We start from the raw sequence: 21436 nt of genomic DNA, 5'->3' as shown, positions 1-21436 counted from the left end.
AAGAGAAAACTCATTTTCCCAATGAAACGTGGCCAGCTGTCCAACTGATAATATTTTTCAGCTTGATACGGTAAGATGATAGTGACCATGATACAGCATAAGTATGTGTCATCTCATGTGCAATTCCTTATAGACTCAGCTTGGTTCTTCTCCAGTGTCTGCTCTTCTTCAAGTTGTACCTGATTTTATTACCAGTTTTCATTCAAATCCACTGGGGAATGGGACGATTTTTGTTTTTGTTTCTTGGCCAGAAACTAATTGATTCTGAATGTCTTGTGAGAGGACATGGCGACAAACGGGACTAATCACACACACTACAGTGGAGTAGAGAGAGAGAGAGAGCTTCAGTTTTCTTATCTAAAAAATAGGTCTAATGATAGTACCTGTCTTACATGATTGTTGAGAGGATGGTGTATTTTGGTAATAAAGACAAAATTACTAAAATTACTAATTAAAGTTCTTGGATACTTTTAAATAAAGAAATATTTTAGGGAAAATCTAATTTGTTTCAGAGATCATTGAGGATCCTATTCAAGAGCTGACCATAGAAGAACATTTGATTGAGAGAAAGAAGAAACTACAGGAGAAGAAACTGCATATTGCAGCCTTGGCATCTGCTGTATTATCAGATCCAGAAAGTAATGTAGGTAGTACTAATTTCTTTAGCCTCTTTTTATTAAGTGTGGTATAAATGTCTAATATATGAAAAGTCTCTTGTTTCCTATAAGCATGAACTAAAAGGAGAAGCACTAAATAATCTTAGTAGCTAGGTTAGAATAAGGGAGTAGACAGAATCTTAGCTTAATCCTGTCTGAACTTAATTTCTTTTGTGATCTTAGAAAAGTCATTGAAGTTCTCTGAGTCTTATTTTCCTCATCGTCATGTGACGGTATGGACTTAACTGTTATAACTCTAAAAGTGCTCTAGTCTATAAAAATCTATTGTATATAGAGAGGAGGAACCTGCTTGCAGATTTGCTTGACTACTGATATATTAAGGTGGGTGTTTGGTATTTTTTTTAAGATAGGATCTCATTCTGTTGCCTGAGCTAGAGTGCAGGAGTGTGATCATAACTCATTGCAACCTTGAATTCCTGGGCTCACATGATTCTTCTGCCTAAGCCTCCAAGTAGCTGAGACTACAGGCACATGCAACCATGCCTCACTAATTTTTTGTAGAGATGAAGTCTCACAGTGTTGCCTGTGCTGGTCTTGAACTCCTGGCTTCAAGCAATACTCCTGCCTCAGCCTCTCAAAGTGCTGGGATTATAGGCAGTATAGAGTTTTTAATAAGAAGCATACTATACAGAAGTCAGTGAAGTTAGTTTAGGGCTATTTGTAATTGGAAAATATTTTCAATGCAGTAGAGCCGGAATTATGAATTATTGGGCCATGTGTAGTAGTGGAAAGTAATGAGTTATAATACGTGAACCTAAGAAACCTAAGGTTTATTCTTGGTCCTGCTAGCAGTGTCTGTGAGACTTTGGTTATGTCATTTTACCCAAGACTCAACTTTTTTCATCTTGAAAAAGAGGATTGTATCTATTTCAAAACTTTTTTGTGAGGATTAAAGGGTAAAAATATATGAAGTCATGTAAAGTGATAACTATTACTATAGTTGTATTAATGTTCCTAGAATCCTACTATGACAAGTATTTGTTTATTGAATGATTAGATTATTTACAGTTGTGAAAGAAATTTCATGTGGATATGCTTTGGTGTAGAACTTGTCATTTTCTAATAAAGTGAAGAGAAGATTTAGAGCAGAATAAGGGTGTGGATTTGGAATATTTCTTGTATTATCTCATTATAAAACTAGAGATAAGAGCTGTTGATCTCTTTTTTAGCTGAAAAATTGAATCTTAAGAAACCTAAGTGAGAGCTGGGCGTTGTGGCAGGCTCCTGTAGTCCCAGCTACTTGGGAAGCTGAGGCAAGAGAATCACTTAAGCCTAAAAGTTTGATTTTGCTGTGAGCTATGATGCTACAGCACTCTACTGAGGGTGACATAGTGAGACTCTGTTACAAAAAAAAGGAAAGAAACCCTAAGTGATTTGTTCCAGACTTGAATAGCCATTAGATTAGAACGCAGGGCTTCCACTCTGGAGGCTTATGCTCATTCACACAATTTAGGGATAGCAAATAGGTGTTGGTGTATTTGTCCTCCTAGCAATGCTTCTTTGGTTGTTACTCCATTAGACAGTAGTAGTTCATCAAAACATACTCATTGAAACTAATTTTTTAATTTTGCATTGCATCATCATAGATATTATCTGTATATGAGTCTTATTGAAGCCAAAGTTAATGTGGCTATGTTATATTTAATTCCTAGCTAATTCATGCGTATGTGATTAATGTATTTTATTTATGTATATAATATTTTAATATATTTCAAAAAGTGTTTTTAGAAAAACAGAACACTTTAGAAAAACTCAAAATAATTTCTAAAAATAGATAAATTAACAAATTTAAACTATTTTTTTAAAGTCTGTATTTTTCTAACTATAACAAAAATATAATTACCTCATAACTTTAGTGGTTTATCTGTGGGTAATGTGAGCAGTATGTGGAGTTCTGTATAGGTTGACTAAACTCAGTCATTGTGTGAATTGCACTTGTGCCAGCCAGACATAGGACTGTAGTCTTTTTTTTTTTTTTTTTTTCGAGACAGTCTCTCAAGCTGTCACCCTGGATAGTGTGCTGTGGCATCATAACTCACAGCAATCTCAAACTCTTGGGCTCAAGCGATTCTCTTGCCTCAGATTTTCTATTTTTAGTAGAGATGGGGTCTCGCTTTTGCTCAGGCTGGTCTGGAATTTGTACAAGAGCTCAAGCAATCCATTTACCTCAGCCTCCCAAGAGTGCTAGTATTACAGGCATCAGCCACTGCGCCCAGCCAGGACTCTTGTCTTTTGTTCATAATTGTTTTGCCATGACTTCCAATAAGTTATTTCTTTGATAGATTAAAAAATTGAAAGAATTACGTTCCATGCTGATGGAACAGGATCCTGATGTGGCTGTTACTGTCCGAAAGCTGGTGATTGTTTCTCTAATGGAGTTATTTAAAGACATTACTCCTTCATATAAAATCCGACCTCTCACAGAAGCAGAAAAATCTTCCAAGGTAATGTTACATATAATTGTTTTGAGGTTTGTTTTTTTTTTTTGTTATGTTACATATAATTGTTATATAAAGTAAGCCAAAAATTTTGAAGGCCTAGAGATGGGAGAAACAGTACTTTTTTTGTTTTGTTTTGTTTTATAACATTGGGCATGTAATAGGCATAGGCACTCATATTTTATGCTAAGTTTTGGTTTTTAATATTCTGATTTTAAAAAATGATTGATCTTTTTGGCCTTTTCAGATCCGCAAGGAAACTCAAAAGTTGAGAGAATTTGAAGAAGGCCTGGTTAGCCAATACAAATTTTATTTGGAAAATCTGGAGCAAATGGTTAAAGGTATGTTAAACATGTCTTGAAAGCATGTAGCATACTTTTGATCACAAACCTGAACTGTATAGTATCCTGTGTTGTATAGTGAGAGGCAGGTATAGTGGATGGACATGGACAGAGTCTAGAGGTAGACTTCTTGGGCATCCAAGTTCTGGCTTCACCACTTATTACTTACGTGATGGGAGAATTACATGGTCTTTTTGTGCCTTAGTTTTTCTGTCTATAAAATGGCAACAATAGCACTTAATTTCTATAGGACTCTTGTGAGAAGTAATTGAATTTATAGATATAAAGTGCTTAGAACTATGCCTGGCATGTACAAGGCAGTATTATTTTATCAGCTTTTAATGTTATTGTTGCTGCAGTCTTTTACCTAGTAAATAGTTGTATGTTTGTTGAATTTATGCATTGTTAGGATTTATTCTGTTTTTTATTTGGAGACATGGTGGTTGGAGAGAATGATAACTTCAAATGGATGTTTGAATCCCTTGAAAATGTACTAATGAGTCAGTTATTCAGGTTAATAAATTCTTCTATTACACTCTTTTTCCTCAGAAAAGGAAGGGCATAGGAAAAATTGAGGTATGGATGGAAAAGGGATTGAGTTGCCTAAGCCAGGAGCTTTCATTTGGATTAGCTGGGTTCATTTAATCAGGTAATTTACTAAGGATCATCTATTTGCTATCAGGTGGGAAAAGTCTACTAAATTCTGTTGGCCCACTGAGTACATGATGGTGGTATATAGTTGTTGAGTGGGGTTGAGTGGCATGGATATTGCATCTGTGCTCCAGTGGCCCATCTGGAACATACTAGCATTTGTTCTCCCATTGATAGGGCCTGGGACCATTGTGTCCAATAGAAATACAACATGAGGCACACATATCATTTAAAAAGACGTAGCTAGACTGGAAAAAAAGTAAAAGCAAGTTGATTTTAATAGTAATTTATACACAGAAGAAAATCTGTAAGTTAACTCCCCCCCCCCCAAGGGACTGTAATAATTGATCAACACACAGAGATGGTCAACATAAGAAACTAGGCCTACTGTACTAAATTAGGTTCACTTAAGGAGGTGGAGAGTATAGGGAAGTGGTCTACTTCCTATCCAAATTGTCATTTCAATATGTAATCGGTTTTAAAATTTAGTGTGATGTCTTACATTCTCATTTTTTGGGTACTAAGCTGAAAATCTGATGTGTGATTTTATACTTACAACATGCCTTAATTTTGAATATTTGAGCATCTACATATTTCAGATGCTCAGTTGCCACCCACATGTGGCTAATAGCCTCTGTATTGGATCTTTTCTAAGCAGACTGAATCATTATGAAGTCTCTAAGGGTTTTTTTTTTGGTGGTAAAATGTACATTCATTGTATAAGAAAACCAGTTAGCTTAAGTTTTGACCAATCAATAAAGTGAATAACCACCATCATCTTTTGATTATTAGATTGGAAGCAAAGGAAGCTGAAGAAAAGTAATGTAGTTTCCTTGAAAGCATACAAAGGACTGGCAGAAGTGGCTGTGAAGTGCCTGTGTGAGCTGTTGGTGGCGCTACCTCATTTTAACTTCCACAACAACATTATTGTATTGATTGTCCCACTTATGAATGACATGTCAAAATTGGTAGGTTGTTCTAAAGGATTACTGCTGTTGTCTTTAAGAGAAAATTATAGAACATATGATTTGTCTTTTCTGTCAATTTCTTTTGAGGCTGTTATTTCTTGAGAAAATAGTGTAAATTTATTACACTCTGCCTCTTTAAGAAAGTTATTTAAACATAAATTTAGTGCTGTGATTCTCAACAGGAAGCTGTTTTACCCCCCAGAGAACATTAGGCAATGTCTACAGACATTTATTTTTATTTTTTTATTTTTTTTATTTTGAGACAGAGTCTTACTATGTTGCCCTCAGCCTCCCAAGTAGCTGGAACTACAGGTGCCCACCACAACACCTGACTAGTTTTAGAGATGGGATATTGTTCCAGCTTAGGCTGGTCTTGGACTCCTGAGCTCAAGCAATCTACCAGCTTCAACGTCACAGAGTCCTAGGATTACAGGTGTGCGTGAGCCACATGCCCGGCTAATTTTTAAAATTTTTTTGTGGAGACAGGATTTTGCTGTGTTGCCCAAGCTAGTTCTGAACTCCTGGCCTCAAGTGATCCTCTAGAGTGCTGGGATTTCAGGCATGAGTGCAGACATTTTGAATGTCTTGACTGATAGTAACGGGCATCTAGTTGGTAAAGACCAGGAAAGCTTTTAAACACCCTACAATGCATAGGACAGCTCCCCCACAATAGGGAATTATCTCATGCAAAAAGTCAGTAGTGCAGAGGTTGAGAAACAGTAGTTGAGTGTAACATTTTATTTTTCAGATATCTGAAATGTGTTGTGAGGCAGTAAAGAAACTCTTCAAACAAGATAAATTAGGCCAAGCTTCTCTTGGTGTAATTAAAGTAATTTCTGGTTTTGTGAAGGGCAGAAATTATGACGTTAGGCCAGAGGTAAGTTTTTCTATTCTTACTTTGCACTTTATTGGTTTTTAAGTTACTAAGCTAATTTTCAACTGTTAAAAGGAATTTATTCTTTATAGCAGTGTAAAAAGTAAAAGTATGCAAACTCCTTAATTGTAAGCAGTATTAACAGTTTGGCATGTATTCTTCTTCCAGATATTTTTCTATGCTGATATACGTATATATTCTTGCTTATATTTTAAAGGAAAAAATGAGCCTATTCTATGAAAACTGTTCTGGAACTTTTATTTTATATATTGTGAACTTAATATGTAGTGCTGTCCCATTTTTTGTTTGTTTGTTTGTTTTTAATTTTATTGGATTTTTTTTGAGACAGAGTCTCACTATGTCTCCCTCAGAGTGCTGTGGTATCACAGCTTATAGCAACCTCAAACTCTTGGGCTTAAGCGATTCTCTTGCCTCAGCTTCCCAAGTAGCTGGGACTACAGGTGCCTGCCACGTGGCCTGGCTATATTTCTTTGTTGTTGTTGTAGTTGTCATTGTTGTTTGGCAGGCCTGGGCCTGGTTTGAACCCGCCAGCCCTGGTGTATGTGTCTGGCGCCCTGGCTGCTGAGCTACAGATGCCACCTATCTCATTGTTTTTAATGTCTACTGTAGTATTCCATTATATGAATGGATAGCCTATTACTTGATGGACAGCTAAGTGATTTCTCTAGGTTTTTTTGTTTTGCTGATTTATAGTCAATGTTAAAGAGAACATTTTGGCCTTATTATTGTTTTCATATTGTGTACTTTGTGAATTAAATTTTTAAAGTGTAGATACTAGATCTAAGAACTTGAGAGAGAGGCCGGGCGTGGTGGTGGTTCACGCTTGTAATCCCAGCACTTGGGAGGCCTAGCCAGGTGGATTGTCTGAGCTCATAGGTTCGAGACCAGCCTGAGCCAGAGCAAGACCCCGTCTCTAAAAAATAGCCAGGCAGTATGGCAGATGCCTGTAGTTCCAGCTACTTGGGAGGCTGAGGCAAGAGGAGCACTTGAACCCAAGAGTTTGAGGTTGCTATGAGCTAAGAGAGCCACGGCACTACCAAAGGTGACCAAGGGAAATTCTGTCTCAAAAAAAAAAGAAAGAAAGAAAAGGCGGTGCCTGTGGCTCAGTGGGTAGGATGCTGGACCCATATACCGGGGGTGGCGGGTTCAAACCCAGCCCTGGCCGAATTCCCCAGAAAAGTAGCCGGGCGTTGTGGTGGGCGCCTGTAGTGCCAGCTACTTGGGAGGCTGAGGCAGGAGAATCACCTAAGTTCAGGAATTGGAGGTTGCTGTGAGCTGCGATGCTACAGCACTCTACTGAGGGCGATAGAGTGAGACTCTGTCTCTACAAAAAAAGAAAAGAAAAGAAAAATGAGAACTTGAGAGAGAATGCCAGGTTGTCTTCTAAAACATTTTATCACATATGTTAATGATGTCATGCTAATGATGTCATTTTCCTGCTACCTAGAATGTTGTTTAGTCTTTGTTAGTCTGGTTGGTGAAAGGCTATATATATTACATATATACAGTATTTACTTGTATATTGTTGTTAGTGAGATTTTGTTTCCTTCTATATATTTATTACTCGAAATTTTTGCTTTTTTTTGTATTATTCGCCAATTTTTCTCCTTATTTATCTTTTTTAATGACTTGTGATAATTTTTTTTTGGAGAAAGACTTTGTCACCTTTAGTAGAATACCATGGCATCATACCTCACAGCAGCCTCAAACTCTTGGGCTCAAGCTATTCTTTTGCCTCAGCCTCCCACATAGCTGGGACTATAGGTACCCACCACAACCCCTGGCTATTTTTAGAGATGAAGTCTCGCTCTAGCTTAGGTTGGTCTCGATCTCCTGAGCTTAGGCGATCTACCGGCCTCAGCCTACCCAAGTGCTAGGATTACAGGCCTGAGCTACCACACCCGGCCCAATTTTTTAATACATACTCATTTTTATAAGTATCTCTTATGTGCTAGACACTATTCTAGGTCCTAGGGATAAAATAGTAACAAAAGAAACAAAATTATGTGTTTATTGGGCTTACATTATATATTAAGGATATCACTTCTTTCTCAGGTAGGTTGCAGATTTTTCTCTTTGTTATTCTTCCTTTTAATTTTGTATTGAGCTTTATGTGTGAGGCTATATTTTTATCATGCATAAAGCCTACTCAACCTCTAGATTTATAGATTTTCTCTGTCCAGAAGATTTGGAATTTTAATTTTTATATTTAAATATTTAAACCATTTGACATCTTTGTGTGTGGTATGACTGCAGATTTAATATATATTTATGTAATGAATATATATTTTATATATAGTTTAATACATTTTAAATATTTATATTATGTATGTACTTAAAATAGGCAAGCAGTTATTTCATCATCTTCCATTTTCAGATTTAAAATTCTGCCTTTATTACATACTGAATTCCTACACGCACAAAATTTTATTTCTGGATTCTTCTGTTATATTACGTTAGTCCCTTAAAAGTACAGTACTATCTTAATTCATGTAGCCCTATATTGATAGTTTATTTGGGTATCTGGTAGGATAATACTGATCAGAATGGGCATACTTCATAAAAGATATGAGCCACTATTTTTGTAGTCTTAGTTATTTTTTTATATTATTCCAGATGGAATTTAGAATCAGTTTTTTACTACTTCTCCAAATATAGTTCTTGCAAAGAATCTGATTAGAATTGATTCAGTATGTAGATTGGTTTAGGGGAATAAAAATACTTAAAGAATCGACTTTTTTTTTTTTTCTATTCAGGAATATCCTGTATAATGTCTTGCAATTTATTTAAGACTTACATTCTTTTTTTTTTTGTTTAAAGATAGGGTCTCGCTCTATTGCCCAGTTGTCTAGGCTGCAATGCAGTGGTGTGATCATAGCTCACTATAGCCTCAGACCCTTGGGCTTCAAGCAGTCGTTCTGGCCTTGCCTGAGTAGTAGAGATGGGATCTCCTAATATTATCCAGGCTGATCTCAAACTCCTGGCAAGTGATTCTCCTCCCTTCGCCATTCAAAGTGCTGGGATTGGAGGCATGATCCACCATGCTTGTCCAAGTCTTCCATTCTTCTTTTTTTTTTTTTTTTAAGACAGAGTCTCACTAGCCGTGGTGTCACAGCTCACAGCAACCTCAAACTCTTGGGCTTAAACGATTCTCTTGCCTCAGCCTCCCAAGTAGCTGGAACTACAGGCGCCCGCCACAACGCCCAGCTATTTTTAGCTGGAACTACAGGCGCCCGCCACAACGCCCAGCTATTTTTTTGTTGTTGCAGTTTGGCCGGGGCCAGGTTTGAACCCGCCACCCTCGGTATATGGGGCCGGCACCCTACCCACTGAGCCACAGGCACTGCCCCAAGACTTACATTCTTAAGTGAAGTCTTATAGTTTTCTTCATTTGGCTCTTAGGTTATTTATTTATTTATTTATTTAAAGACTAGTCAAGTGCAGTAATGAGAAGGGAGGAAAGAGTAGAACAAGGAGTTCAATCTGTAACTGACAGTGAACAATCAAGTGAGATAACTCACTGCCTTCGGACCAGCCAACTCTTAGGTATTTTTATTAAATTTATTTTTAGTATGTAGTATTGGCTATTAAGCTGATATTTGCTACTGTTTTATTTCCTAATTTCACAGTCCTTTGACATGAACTCTCTTTTATTCTTTAAAACTGATTTCAGTTGAATGACTAAAATTATAGATATTGGGCATAAGAAACAGAAATATTCAGAAGTTTTATTTAGAATTACACAGTTACTCATTATCTAATGAGACATGGTCATGAAACTCAGTCATAGGGAAACTCTTAGATTTTAGTAATGCTAGAATAAAAATATATCCTTTAATTTGGAGTTATTTTTCATTAGTGGGTGTTATTTTATGATCACATAGAATACCTACAAAATATTCAAAATTGATCTTTCTGATACCCAGAATGACCTCAGGTTCACTCTGTGCCTTTAGTCATTCCTTGCTTTCATTCTGTGCTGTTAGCTCTGTAATTCAACATACTCAGCTTTCTTCCATGTGTGCATATTGGAACATCAAAATAGTAAAAATCTGTAGTTCTCCAGGTTTTATTCCAGGAATGCTGTGTGCAGGAGGTCAATACGGTATTTTTTTCCAGAGAAAGTATAGGATTTTTTGGCTTGGCACCTGTAGCTCAGCGGCTAGGAGACCAGCCACCTATAGCAGAGCTGGCAGGTTCGAATCCAGCCTGGGCCTGCCAAACAACAATGACAACTACAACCAAAAAAAAAAAAAAAATAGCCAGGCATTTTTTTTTTTTTTGTAGAGACAGAGTCTCACTTTATGGCCCTCAGTAGAGTGCCGTGGCCTCACACAGCTCACAGCAACCTCCAACTCCTGGGCTTAAGCGATTCTCTTGCCTCAGCCTCCCAAGTAGCTGGGACTACAGGTGCCCGCCACAACGCCCGGCTATTTTTTTGGTTGCAGTTTGGCCAGGGCCGGGTTTGAACCCACCACCCTCAGTATATGGGGCCTGCGCCCTACTGACTGAGCCACAGGCGCCGCCCAGTAGCCAGGCATTTTGACGAGTGCCTGTAGTCCCAGCTACTTGGGAGGCTGAGGCAAGAGAATTGCTGAACCCAAGTGATATAGTGACACTCTGTCTCAAAAAAAAAAAAAATTACAGGATTTTCAATTTTGTAAAAATTGTCTTTTGTGTTTGAATATGAGACTAGTTGCTAAAAAAAACACCAAGAAACACCAATTTCCAAACTGGTTCCTGAATTTTTGAAAGGCTTAAGGCAATAGCTCTTATTTTGGTCTTTATAGATCAATATCTGCTGAGAATTAGAAATACACATTTCTGGGGCTCACTTCAGAACCATCCTGGAGCTGGGACTGGGACCTAGCAATCTGTGATTTAACTGGCCTTCCAGGTGATTCTGATGCTTGCTAAAATTGGAGAACCATTGGCTTATAGGAAAATAAGTTATCTTCCAATTATTAATTGTAGTCTTCATGCTATTTTTTATTGGGAGAAAAGGAAGAAGACGAGCACTGTTAACTGCAAAACTGAACCAGGTTTGGTACTGGTTTAAACCTTTTGCTTGTTTACTCTTCCCTTTTTTTTTTCTTTTTTGAGACAGAGTCTCACTATGTCACCCTTGGTAGAGTGCTGTGGCATTTATAGCTCACAGCAACTTCACACTCTTGGGCTTAAGCAATTCTCTTGCCTCAGCTTTCCGAGTAGCTGGAACTACAGACGCCCACCACATGCCTGGCTGTTTTTTTATTATAGTTGTTATTGTTGTTTGGCAGGCCTGGGCCAGGTTTAAACCTGCCAGCCCCAGTGTATGTGGCTGGTGCCCTAGCTGCTGAGCTACAGGCACCGAGTCCTGTTTACTCTTCCTAATCCCATCCATTAAACTGCAAACAAAGTTTTGTATATTTAACTAACGTTACTAGTATGCTTTTGTGTATTTCTAAGTATAGGTTACTGAATATGATTAGCAAAAAGATAATAGAAGTTTGTGTAAAATGTGTTTTCAGAGATATTTTGCATGAGTAAAGGAAATAACATTTTAAAGTGCTTTTCTATATAAAGTTTTTGAAGGCAATAAAAATGTTAAAATGTGTATTTGTGTTTTTTTTTTAAATATTAGATGTTAAAAACATTTTTGTGCCTAAGAATCAAGGAAGTAGAAGTGAAAAAAGATACAGAAGACATTAATAAACCAAAAAAGTTTATGACTTTTAAGGAAAAGAGAAAGAATCTATCAAGAATGCAGAGAAAGGTTTGTTTTATTTTCTTTTTTGTTTCATTTAAGTATTCTGTTTTATTTAATTTATATTAAAATCATAACACAGGCACAGGTAAATATCATGGTTAAATCAAATATAAAAAATTTTAAATCTAATATTTAGAGAATTTTGTTTTCCTAGTTAATGCAAAGAAATAGTTTCTTAAATCAATTTGAACTGATAATTATTGGTAAAGAGAGGAAAGATATTTTTGCCAGGCAAGCCTTTTAGATCAGTTTAGAATTATGATAAACAGATTTCTTCCTTAAAAGAAAGGATGCATTCATATGAATTTGGCAGCAAAGTGAGTTTCTGTTAATTGAATCATATTTCTTTATTGGTTTGTATTTTATACCTGGATTGAAATTCCAGCCCCTTGTTTATTTACTGAGACTTTGAAAACATTCCTTTTTTCTTTTTTTTTAAGAAATGGGGTTAGGGCAGCGCCTGTGGCTCAGCAGGTAGGGCGCCGGCCCCATATGCCGAGGGTGGCGGGTTCAAACCCAGCTCCGGCCAAACTGCAACAAAAAAATAGCCGGGCGTTGTAGTGGGCGCCTGTAGTCCCAGCTACTTGGGAGGCTGAGTCAAGAGAATCGCCTAAGCCCAAGGATTTGGAGGTTGCTGTGAGCTGTGTGACGCCACGGCACTCTACTGAGGGCGGTAAGGTGAGACTCTGTCTCTACAAAAAAAAAAAAGAAATGGGGTTAATAATAGATAACCTACCCAGGGCGTTGTGCAGTTGAAATGAGATGGTGCAAGAGTTCCTAATGCTGGGTGTACTTTGTAACATTAGTTGTTACTACCACACTCATCATTACTATTCTTGTTATCACTTCCTAAAATGTCTCTAAACAGTTTATTAGAGTTATTAATTTGCTTGTAAAAACCAACCAAAAAAAATTTCCAGGGATATCCATCCTTGAATGAGTATAATAAATTTTGAAAACATGCGTATATACATATGTATACTCAGATTTTCTTTTTCATTCTATTTTCAGTGGAAAAAAGCAGAAGAGAAACTAGAACGAGAGCTACGGGAGGCAGAAGCTTCAGAGAGTACTGAGAAAAAACTTAAATTGGTGGGTAGTCTCATATTCTGTTATGCTTTTAAAATGTTAAATGATTTTAATTAGAAATACATTGTTTCAACTTCTAGTTGTATAATTTTGGTTTATTTATGAGGCTTAGATGTTTGATTTTTATGATGTGCAGGACACTATAATGTGGTTAGTACTAGTTTTATGAAATCACAGGTTATGTACATTATTTTATTAAAATTCCATAGATTGAATGGTGGGAAGGGACAAAGAAGGTTGCACTTTGGAAATTATACAAGAAAGCATATAAGCTTATCGTAAAGTCATTTTGTCTGTTTCTTTGGCCAGCACACGGAGACTCTGAATATTGTGTTTGTAACCTACTTCAGAATATTGAAGAAGGCCCAGAGGTCACCTCTCCTGCCAGCCGTTCTAGAAGGCCTTGCCAAGTAAGGGCTTTATATAGGTTGAAACCTTTTAGGTTCTTTCTAAATAGATACAACCAAAGTAACCATGATTTTAAATAGAGTTCACTTGATCATAGCCAAAAGTCTAACAAGTGATAAATAGGGTTTACTGATGATGACCCATGTCCTCAGTTCTCAATTGTTTTTTATTTGTCACCAGTCTTAGAAACTGTGTATAACGTGGGCTTTTTTGGTTTTCTCATCTCAAACTTTTTAATTATTAAAATCTCCTTTATTAACTGCTTCCTTTTGCTTACTAAATTCTAGGTGTCCTTAAGGTTCATCTCAGTTCTTGGTTCTTTTTACACTGTGTAGTAAGTTATCCATCATTATTGGTTGGGTGGATCATGCAAATGACTCGTAAGTCAATTTTAACCCAGCTTGCAAATAATTTCTCTAGTTCTGTGTAATCCATTCTTGCTAAGATCTTTTTGTATAGTCTGTCCACACTGATGACCTTGTCGTACATCTTAGCCAGAGTAATGGTTGTCATGACAGCTTTCTACAATTATTTAGGTAGTACTGCAGTCTTAAACCTCTAGGCTGCAGACCAGTATTGGTCTGGGGCCTGGGTAATATGTTAGGAACTGGGCCACATAGTATCATGGCCTGAACTCCTGCCCTATCCCCACCTACTCTATTCCTGTCCTATCTCTACCCACCCCATTCATGGAAAAATTGTTTTCCACAAAACTGGTCCCTGGTGCCAAAAAGGTTCTGGTTTGTGGCCTGTTAGGAACCAGGCCACACAGCAGGAGATGAGTGGCAGGTGAATGAGTGAAGCCTCCTCTGTATTTATAGCTGTTCTCCATCATTCCCCATCACTTGTATCATCTCCTGAGCTCCACCTCCTATGCACCATCCCACACACACACCCCCCACACACACACACACACACAATCTGTGCCAGAATTGTTTTGAATGAAACCATCCCTGGTGCCAAAAAGGTTGGGGACTGCTGTTGTAGAACATTGCTATCCAATAGGAATATAATGTGAACTACATATGCTATTTCAAATTTTCTGTTGCTAAAGTAATGTATTTTATTAAATTTAATTTATCTAAGTTATTTTAACATATAAACAGTATTAAGCATTAACGAGATATTTAGCATTCTTTTTTTCCATAATGTATCTTTGTAAATTGGTGTTATGTAACACTTAGAGCAATTCTTAATTTGGACTAGCTACATTTTAAGTTGGATAGCACAACTTTAGAAATAGATTTAGAAATAAGACTGGTGGCTGGAAGATAGAGAAAAGGCAAGTTCTGTTCATCGTAAGAAACTACTTTTTAATGACCAGAGCTGTTTGGCAAAGGGATGCATTTCCATATATGGTAATATAGTCCTTAAAATTGAAGGGATTATTTTGGCTTCATGCCTTGTAGCACAGTGGTTATGGTGCCGACTACATACACCCAGGTTGGCGGGTTTGAACCTAGCCCGGGCCAGCTAAACAACAATGACAACTGCAACAAAAAAAATAGCCGGGCATTGTGGCAGGCGCCTGTAGTCCCAGCTACTTAAGAGGCTGAGGCAAGAGAATTGCTTAAACCCAAGAGTTGGAGGTTGCTGTGAGCTGTGACGTCATGGCACTCTACTGATAGACGCCCAGCCCAATAATTGCCATTGTCTCCAGCTTAGCTAACATTTAAAATAAGGAATATTAAAGTTCTAAAGTCAAGCTTAATTTTAACCTGCTTTATTTCTGTTTTTAAATTATCTCTTAACTCAGTTTTGTTTGATTCTAGGTTTGCTCACCTTATAAATGTGGAATTTTTTGATGATTTGTTAGTAGTTCTTCATACTCTCATTGAATCTGGAGTAAGTAACTTTATTAGAGAATTACTTCTTTAAAGATATAAATGATAATTCCCATTCTTAATACCTGTTTTTTTTTGTTCCTAAAGGACCTAAGCTATCAGGAAAGTCTTCACTGTGTCCAGACTGCTTTTCATATTCTTTCTGGACAAGGTAACAAAATATTTTCTCAAAGAAGTTTTGTTTGCCTTTTTTTTGTTACCTTTGGAGGTTCTACTATACCTAATTGGGTTTTGTTGTCATTTCATAGGTGATGTTCTGAATATTGATCCAATGAAATTCTATACACATCTCTACAAAACACTGTTCAAGTTACATGCAGGTATGTATGTTTAGATGATGGGTTTTTTTTTTTTGAGACAGAGTCTCACTTTGTCACCCTCAGTAGCATGCTGTGGCATCATAGCTCACAGCAACCTCCAACTCGTGGGCTCAAGTGATTCTCTTGCTCAGCTTCCTGAGTAGCTGGGACTACAGGTGCCCACCCCAACACCCGGCTATTTTTTTATTTTTTTTTTAGAGATGGGGTCTCACTCTTGTTCAGGCTGGTCTCAAACCATGAGCTCTGGCAATCTACCCACCCCTGCTTCCCAGGCAGTGCTAGGATTGTAGGTGTGAGCCACCATGCCTGGCAGTGTTTCTTATTATATATTTATATTTTAAGAATATGTTATAACCAGAATTATAGTGAATGACAAACAAGAAATAGGATCTGGAACATAACTTGCTGGTCTGTTAGTGCCATGCCTCTGTATTTAATCTTACCTAGAGAGAGAACTTGTGGAATTGATTGGAAATGCAGTAAATACAGCCCAGTGCATCTCCTTGGTGATACAACATTACCATCAAGGGTTAGGGAAATAGTTTGGGACAGTGCAGTATTTCATCTTGGAGTTTTCTGGAGTTAAGTGAAAAAGTAACGTAACAGCCTTAAAGAATGTGTCTGTTGTTTTAGGTGCTACCAATGAAGGTGTTGAGATTGTACTCCAGTGCCTTGATGTCATGCTGACTAAGCGCAGAAAGCAAGTTTCTCAGCAGCGAGCCTTTGCCTTCATCAAGCGCCTTTGTACCTTAGCTCTTCATGTTCTTCCAAATTCAAGCATTGGCATTTTAGCAACTACCAGAATATTAATGCATGTAAGTAGTGATACAAATGACTAGATCTAAGTTCTTATAGAAATAGTACAGTCATTTTTTTTTGTTTGTTTGATGCATGTCTTTTTTTCTGTTTTACATTATCATTTTAATTACAAATGTAATTCATGCGTATAACAAAAGAGAAAGCATTCTGTAGCTATTAAATTCCCCTGGAGAAGTGTTAGGTGAGTGTCCATCCAGACACCCAGACTTTACTAAAATTTATGTATAAACACATACACAACACACACTCATAAACGATAACCTTTTTTAATGGAAATAGATTATACTCTATGTTATCATTCTACAGCCTGTTTTCTTGAGACAGTCTTACTCTGTTGCCCTGAGTAGAGTACAGTGGTACCATTATAGCTTACTGCAGCCTCAAGCTCCTGGACTTAAAGTGATCCTCCTGCCTCAACTTCCCAAGTAGCTGGGACTGCAGATAAGTGCCACCATGCCCTGTTAATTTTCCAATTTTTAGTAGATTCAGGATCTTGGTCTTTCTCAGGCTGGTCTTGATCTCCTGACCTCAAGTAATCCTCTTGCCCTAGCCTCCCAGAGTGATAGGATTATAAGCATGAGCTATGGTGCCTGGCCTACAACTATTTTTTTTGAAGGACATCAAAATCGTGGTGGACGTATTATGTCATTGCAAATATCATTACTCTTTAATGACCATAAATTTTATTTAGTTCTTTGTTTAACAAACACTTAACATAGATAATTCTAACTATGTCCCTGCCACTGTTAGAAATTCTTTATAAAAATGAACTCACTTAATTTTCATGACTCTGAGGTAGCTACTGTTAGTGTCCCCATTTTACAGATGGGAAAATTGAAATCCAGAGAGGATGAGTATCTTGTCTAAAGTGGTACTAGTAGTAAGTGAGAGAGGTGCGATTCCAGTCTAGGCCGTTTGGCTTTTATGCTTCTTTCTGTTTCTCCTGATGGATGTATGTTATTTATTTTCCTACTGTTACAGTGATGCTATAGTGAATGTTTATACATGTGTCTGATGTAAGTATTTCTGTAAGAAAGATTCTTACTAAAAGTGAGATTGTAGAAAGTGAGATTGCAAAAAGAATATTTTTATTTTCTTTTACTAGATAAAATTTGTATTTTCTTTTACTAGATAAAATTATTCTCTTCAAAGCAGGCTAAGACAAAACATTCTTTTGTAGTTCTTGCTCTCATATGGTATCAATTTAAATCGTTTTATTAAAACTAGGTATAAAGATGTTATGCTTATAGTTCTTATACAACCATCAGTTTGAACAGACATACAAGCACTGACAAATGAGATCTATTAAATTAATAATGTTAACTTAATTAATCCTTCTTTTTATGGGACATTTTTGCAGACTTTCCCCAAAACAGATTTGTTGCTTGACAGTGAATCTCAGGGAAGTGGAGTTTTCCTCCCTGAGCTGGATGAGCCCGAGTACTGTAACGCCCAGAACACTGCTCTGTGGGAATTGCATGCACTTCAGGTAAGAGTAGCCCTGGAGTTTTCTTTTGTTTGTTTATTTATTTGATATGTGATCAATTTTTTTCCAGTTTTTCCTTGAACAGTTATTATTGCCAGGGTACTTAACTGTGTTACATATTTTGTCCTAAGGTTGGCTTTTATAGAATTCCTGTTTTAAAATACTACATTTTATTTTGCTTTTACTATTCTGTAAGCTTTTGAGATACATTTTCTAAGGAAGCAGAAAACGATGACATTTGTGTGGGGCAAAGTTGTGGAATATTTATTGAAATCTTTCCCTAACACTATTTAGATTAGAAGAGGATTTGTTATCAAGTACTTTTGTGTTAAGGCCTATCCAAGGATATGACAGTAGGCCCAGTTTTAAGGTGGTTTTGCCTATATAGTGATCCTACATTATGGACAACATTAAAGTGAGAATTGTAGAAAAGTTATCAGGTAACTGATGGTAAACTAACTTTTTTCACTCTGAAACAGAAATTTCTTTTTAATTTTTCTTTTTATACTGTAAAAGCAAGATAATGCTATGTTGCTAATAACTTGATCATCAGATTTTTAATCCCCTTAACAAAGACAATATTCTTTCTGTAGGTATGTGGTTCTAATAAATTACATATACTGTACATGTTTGTTGTTGTTGTTTTTTAACGTTTTGGTTTTTTTTAAAAAGGTTTGATTTTGTTAAAATCTTTGGTGTAGCTACTGTTTTGCAAAGTACTAATCTGTACAAAATGTGGTTGACTTGTTTCCTCTTCAGAGATATTATCATCCCATAGTGCAGAAATTTGCATCTCACCTGATTGCTGGAGCCCCTTCTGAAGGCTCTGAAGCCCTCAAACCAGAGTTGAGTCGAAGGTAGTATTAGCATTGCCTTATTCCAAAACTTCACAATTCAACTTATAGCCATTTACTATGAGAAGTCTATTTTATGAAGTAATATATCACAAAATACAGAATGCTAGTTAGGTATCTGGATTTGTTCTTACTTTCTATTCCCAAATTGTTATAAAGCTATGATTTTATTAGTTTTTTGTTTTTTGGTTTTTTTTTGTAGAGACAGTTTCACTTTATGGCCCTTGGAAGAGTGCCGTGGCCTCACACAGCTCACAGCAACCTCCAACTCCTGGGCTTAAGCGATTCTCTTGCCTCAGCCTCCCGAGTAGCTGGGACCACAGGCGCCCGCCACAACGCCCGGCTATTTTTTGGTTGCAGTTTGGCCAGGGCCGGGTTTGAACCCGCCACCCTCGGTATACGGGGCCAGCACCCCACCGACTGAGCCGCAGGCGCCGCCCGATTTTATTAGTTTTAATAATTACTTAAAACATGTTTTTTAAATCATGAAAAGTTTCATACATATAGAAAAGTAGAAAGTATAGTGTAGTGAATACTTATATGCCACAATCACTCCGGTTCCACAATTACTAATATATCGCCGTATTTGCTTCACGTGAAGATAAACCACAAGTCAACCAAAGTGAGCTTCCTTGCTTTCTCTTTTTCTTTCCTTTCTCTTTGATTTTGTTTGTTTATTTTGAATGATTCTATTACGGCAAGAATGGGAGAAAATGAGGGGAGAGAGAAGAAAAGAGAGAGGTACCCTGGCAGGAGCACCTCATGACCTTATGAAGCTTGAGTAGGGTCTTCTAGAAGAGGCAGTGTCTCATTGTGTTGCCCAGGCTGCAGTACAGTGCTGTGATCATAGCCCACTACAGCCTTGAACCCTTGGGTTCAAGGGATCCTCGTGCCTTCAGCCTCCTGAGTAGCTGGGAATATAGGCAGGTACTACCACACTTGGCTATCTGACCTTTTTCTTTTGAAAATTTTTACAAATACAGAAAAGCTGAAAAAATAGCAGTTATCTTTTTTTGCATAAAGTCAGGGAATACTTCAGTTATACAGAAAAGGAGAGAAAATGGTATAAAAGATACCTTTGTGTCTTAGTCTGTTTATGCTGCTGTAAAAACATGCCAGATACTGGGCAATTTATGAACAGAAATTTATTTTCTTACAGTTCTGCAGGCAAGTCTAAAATCAAGGTACCAGTAGGTTTAGATGAGTGATGAGAATTGATTTCTGCTTCCACGATGGCACCTCATTCCTCCATCTTATGGGGAGGAGAAATACAATCTTCATATAGCAGAAAAGACAGAAGGGGAAGAGGGACAAAGGCTGCATGAAGCTTCTTTTATAAGGGCCTTAATCCCATTCAGGAGGGAGGAGCCCTTATGACTTCTTTTTTTTTCTTCAGACAGTCTTACTTTGTCACCCTCGGTAGAGTGCTGTGGCATCATAGCTCACAGCAACCTGAAACTCTTGGGCTTAGGCAATTCTCATGTCTCAGCCTCCTGAGTAGCTTGGGACTACGGGCACCTGCCACAATGCCTGGCTATTTTTAGAGATGGGGTCAGTCTTGCTCAGGCTGATCTCAAACCTGTGGGTCACTCCACCCACTTTGGCCTCCCAGAGGGATTACAGGCATGAGCCACGTGCCTGGCCCCCCAAATCCTTTTCTTCTGTGTAGGATAGAAATAACTTTTAGTAATATTAAATAATAAAATGGTAACTTACCTTTTCCTTCCCTTTTACTTCCCACCTATCCCCCGTCCTTACCCTGCTTTTGTTTTTGAAAAGGGAAAAGATGGTTCTTTGCCACTCTTCTATTTAATATTCATTTTCCGGTATGTTTCCCTTAGTATTCTTGAACATTTACCTCTTTTATGCCAGATGTTTCTTTTTATGGAGGAAATGAGGAATGGGTTTAAACGAATGGCTTGAGAAAGGAGACTCATAGTGCTCTTCTGGAGAACAGAGCTTGGGATGTGAGCCTCATCATAACCTTTGTAGGCCCTTGCCTGTTCTTTTGGAGAATGTGAATTAACTCCAAATCATTAAGGACTGCTTTACGTGCTATGGGCATAGGTGTATATTCTGTTCTGAATGTGCTCTCTTTGTTTTTCATCTAGGCCAACAGCTAAAGGATTGAACTATATTTGGAGTCCATGGAGGATACCTCCATGCTTTACTCCTTTGGCTGCCATGACCAAGTTAGACTTAGTTACATGTCATTCACATAACTAGTTGAGGATTTGATTACACTAAACCAGAGGTCTTTGGCCTAGCTTTCTCTCTGTGTTTCTTGCCTATATTTCTAAGTATATACCAGACTTCTCTGAGGTGGATTTAGTTGAATAATGTTGACATTACATGAGAATTTAGGATTTCTCTTAAGTGAGTAGGTTGCTTGGTTTCAAAAGCAGGACTGTTATACCTTAATATGTGGGTTTAGAATAATAAGTCATTTTCTGGGTATAATCTAATTTTTTTTTAGGCACACAGGTTTAGTGGTATCTTTACATTTCTCAATTTGTGGTTATAGATCGGCTGTGGAACTGTTTGAGGCCTATAGCATGGCAGCAATGACGTTTAATCCTCCTGTTCAGTCTTCAGCCTCCAAAATTAAGGTATGTGATGGTTTTCTTTTTTTTTTTTTAAAGATGAAATTAAAACTAAATATGTCTCAGTAACTAATTCCAGCTTTTGCTTTATTTTATAGGTAGATTTTTATATGTATATGTGTAGGAGTTGATGGTAGGAGGGATGCACGGGGTTGGAATTCTTTCGAAGTGTAATGAGGTTGTTCATTCAATAGAGGATATGTCTAAGACCTGACCAAGCATCTGTCATTATTATGTTTCATGTGTTGGTGTTAGATACTGTCTTTTTCAAATTTGCTCACAACTTGGCTTTTG

At 37.3% G+C, this 21436-nt stretch overlaps 1 protein-coding gene and 1 pseudogene across 1 annotated transcript in view; one reads left to right on the top strand and one right to left on the bottom strand.

The window, feature by feature from the left end:
• The window catches only part of NOC3L (NOC3 like DNA replication regulator), a 35595-nt gene that overhangs the window by 7583 nt on the left and 6576 nt on the right, over positions 1-21436 (top strand). Inside the window, exons 6-20 of the mRNA XM_053583639.1 lie at positions 513-643; positions 2960-3121; positions 3363-3456; positions 4900-5075; positions 5824-5952; positions 11594-11725; positions 12731-12811; positions 13118-13218; positions 14989-15061; positions 15148-15211; positions 15309-15380; positions 16014-16195; positions 17560-17688; positions 18445-18542; positions 21064-21148. Of these exons, the coding sequence (XP_053439614.1) occupies positions 513-643; positions 2960-3121; positions 3363-3456; positions 4900-5075; positions 5824-5952; positions 11594-11725; positions 12731-12811; positions 13118-13218; positions 14989-15061; positions 15148-15211; positions 15309-15380; positions 16014-16195; positions 17560-17688; positions 18445-18542; positions 21064-21148 (1709 nt within the window). The remainder of the gene's footprint in view (positions 1-512; positions 644-2959; positions 3122-3362; positions 3457-4899; positions 5076-5823; positions 5953-11593; positions 11726-12730; positions 12812-13117; positions 13219-14988; positions 15062-15147; positions 15212-15308; positions 15381-16013; positions 16196-17559; positions 17689-18444; positions 18543-21063; positions 21149-21436) is intronic.
• Positions 128-287, bottom strand: LOC128581199 (60S ribosomal protein L39-like; annotated as a pseudogene).

This window comes from Nycticebus coucang, chromosome 3 (assembly GCF_027406575.1).
Source record: "Nycticebus coucang isolate mNycCou1 chromosome 3, mNycCou1.pri, whole genome shotgun sequence".
NCBI classification, from domain to species: Eukaryota; Metazoa; Chordata; class Mammalia; order Primates; family Lorisidae; genus Nycticebus; species Nycticebus coucang.
This window is presented reverse-complemented; position numbering and strand designations above follow the sequence as displayed.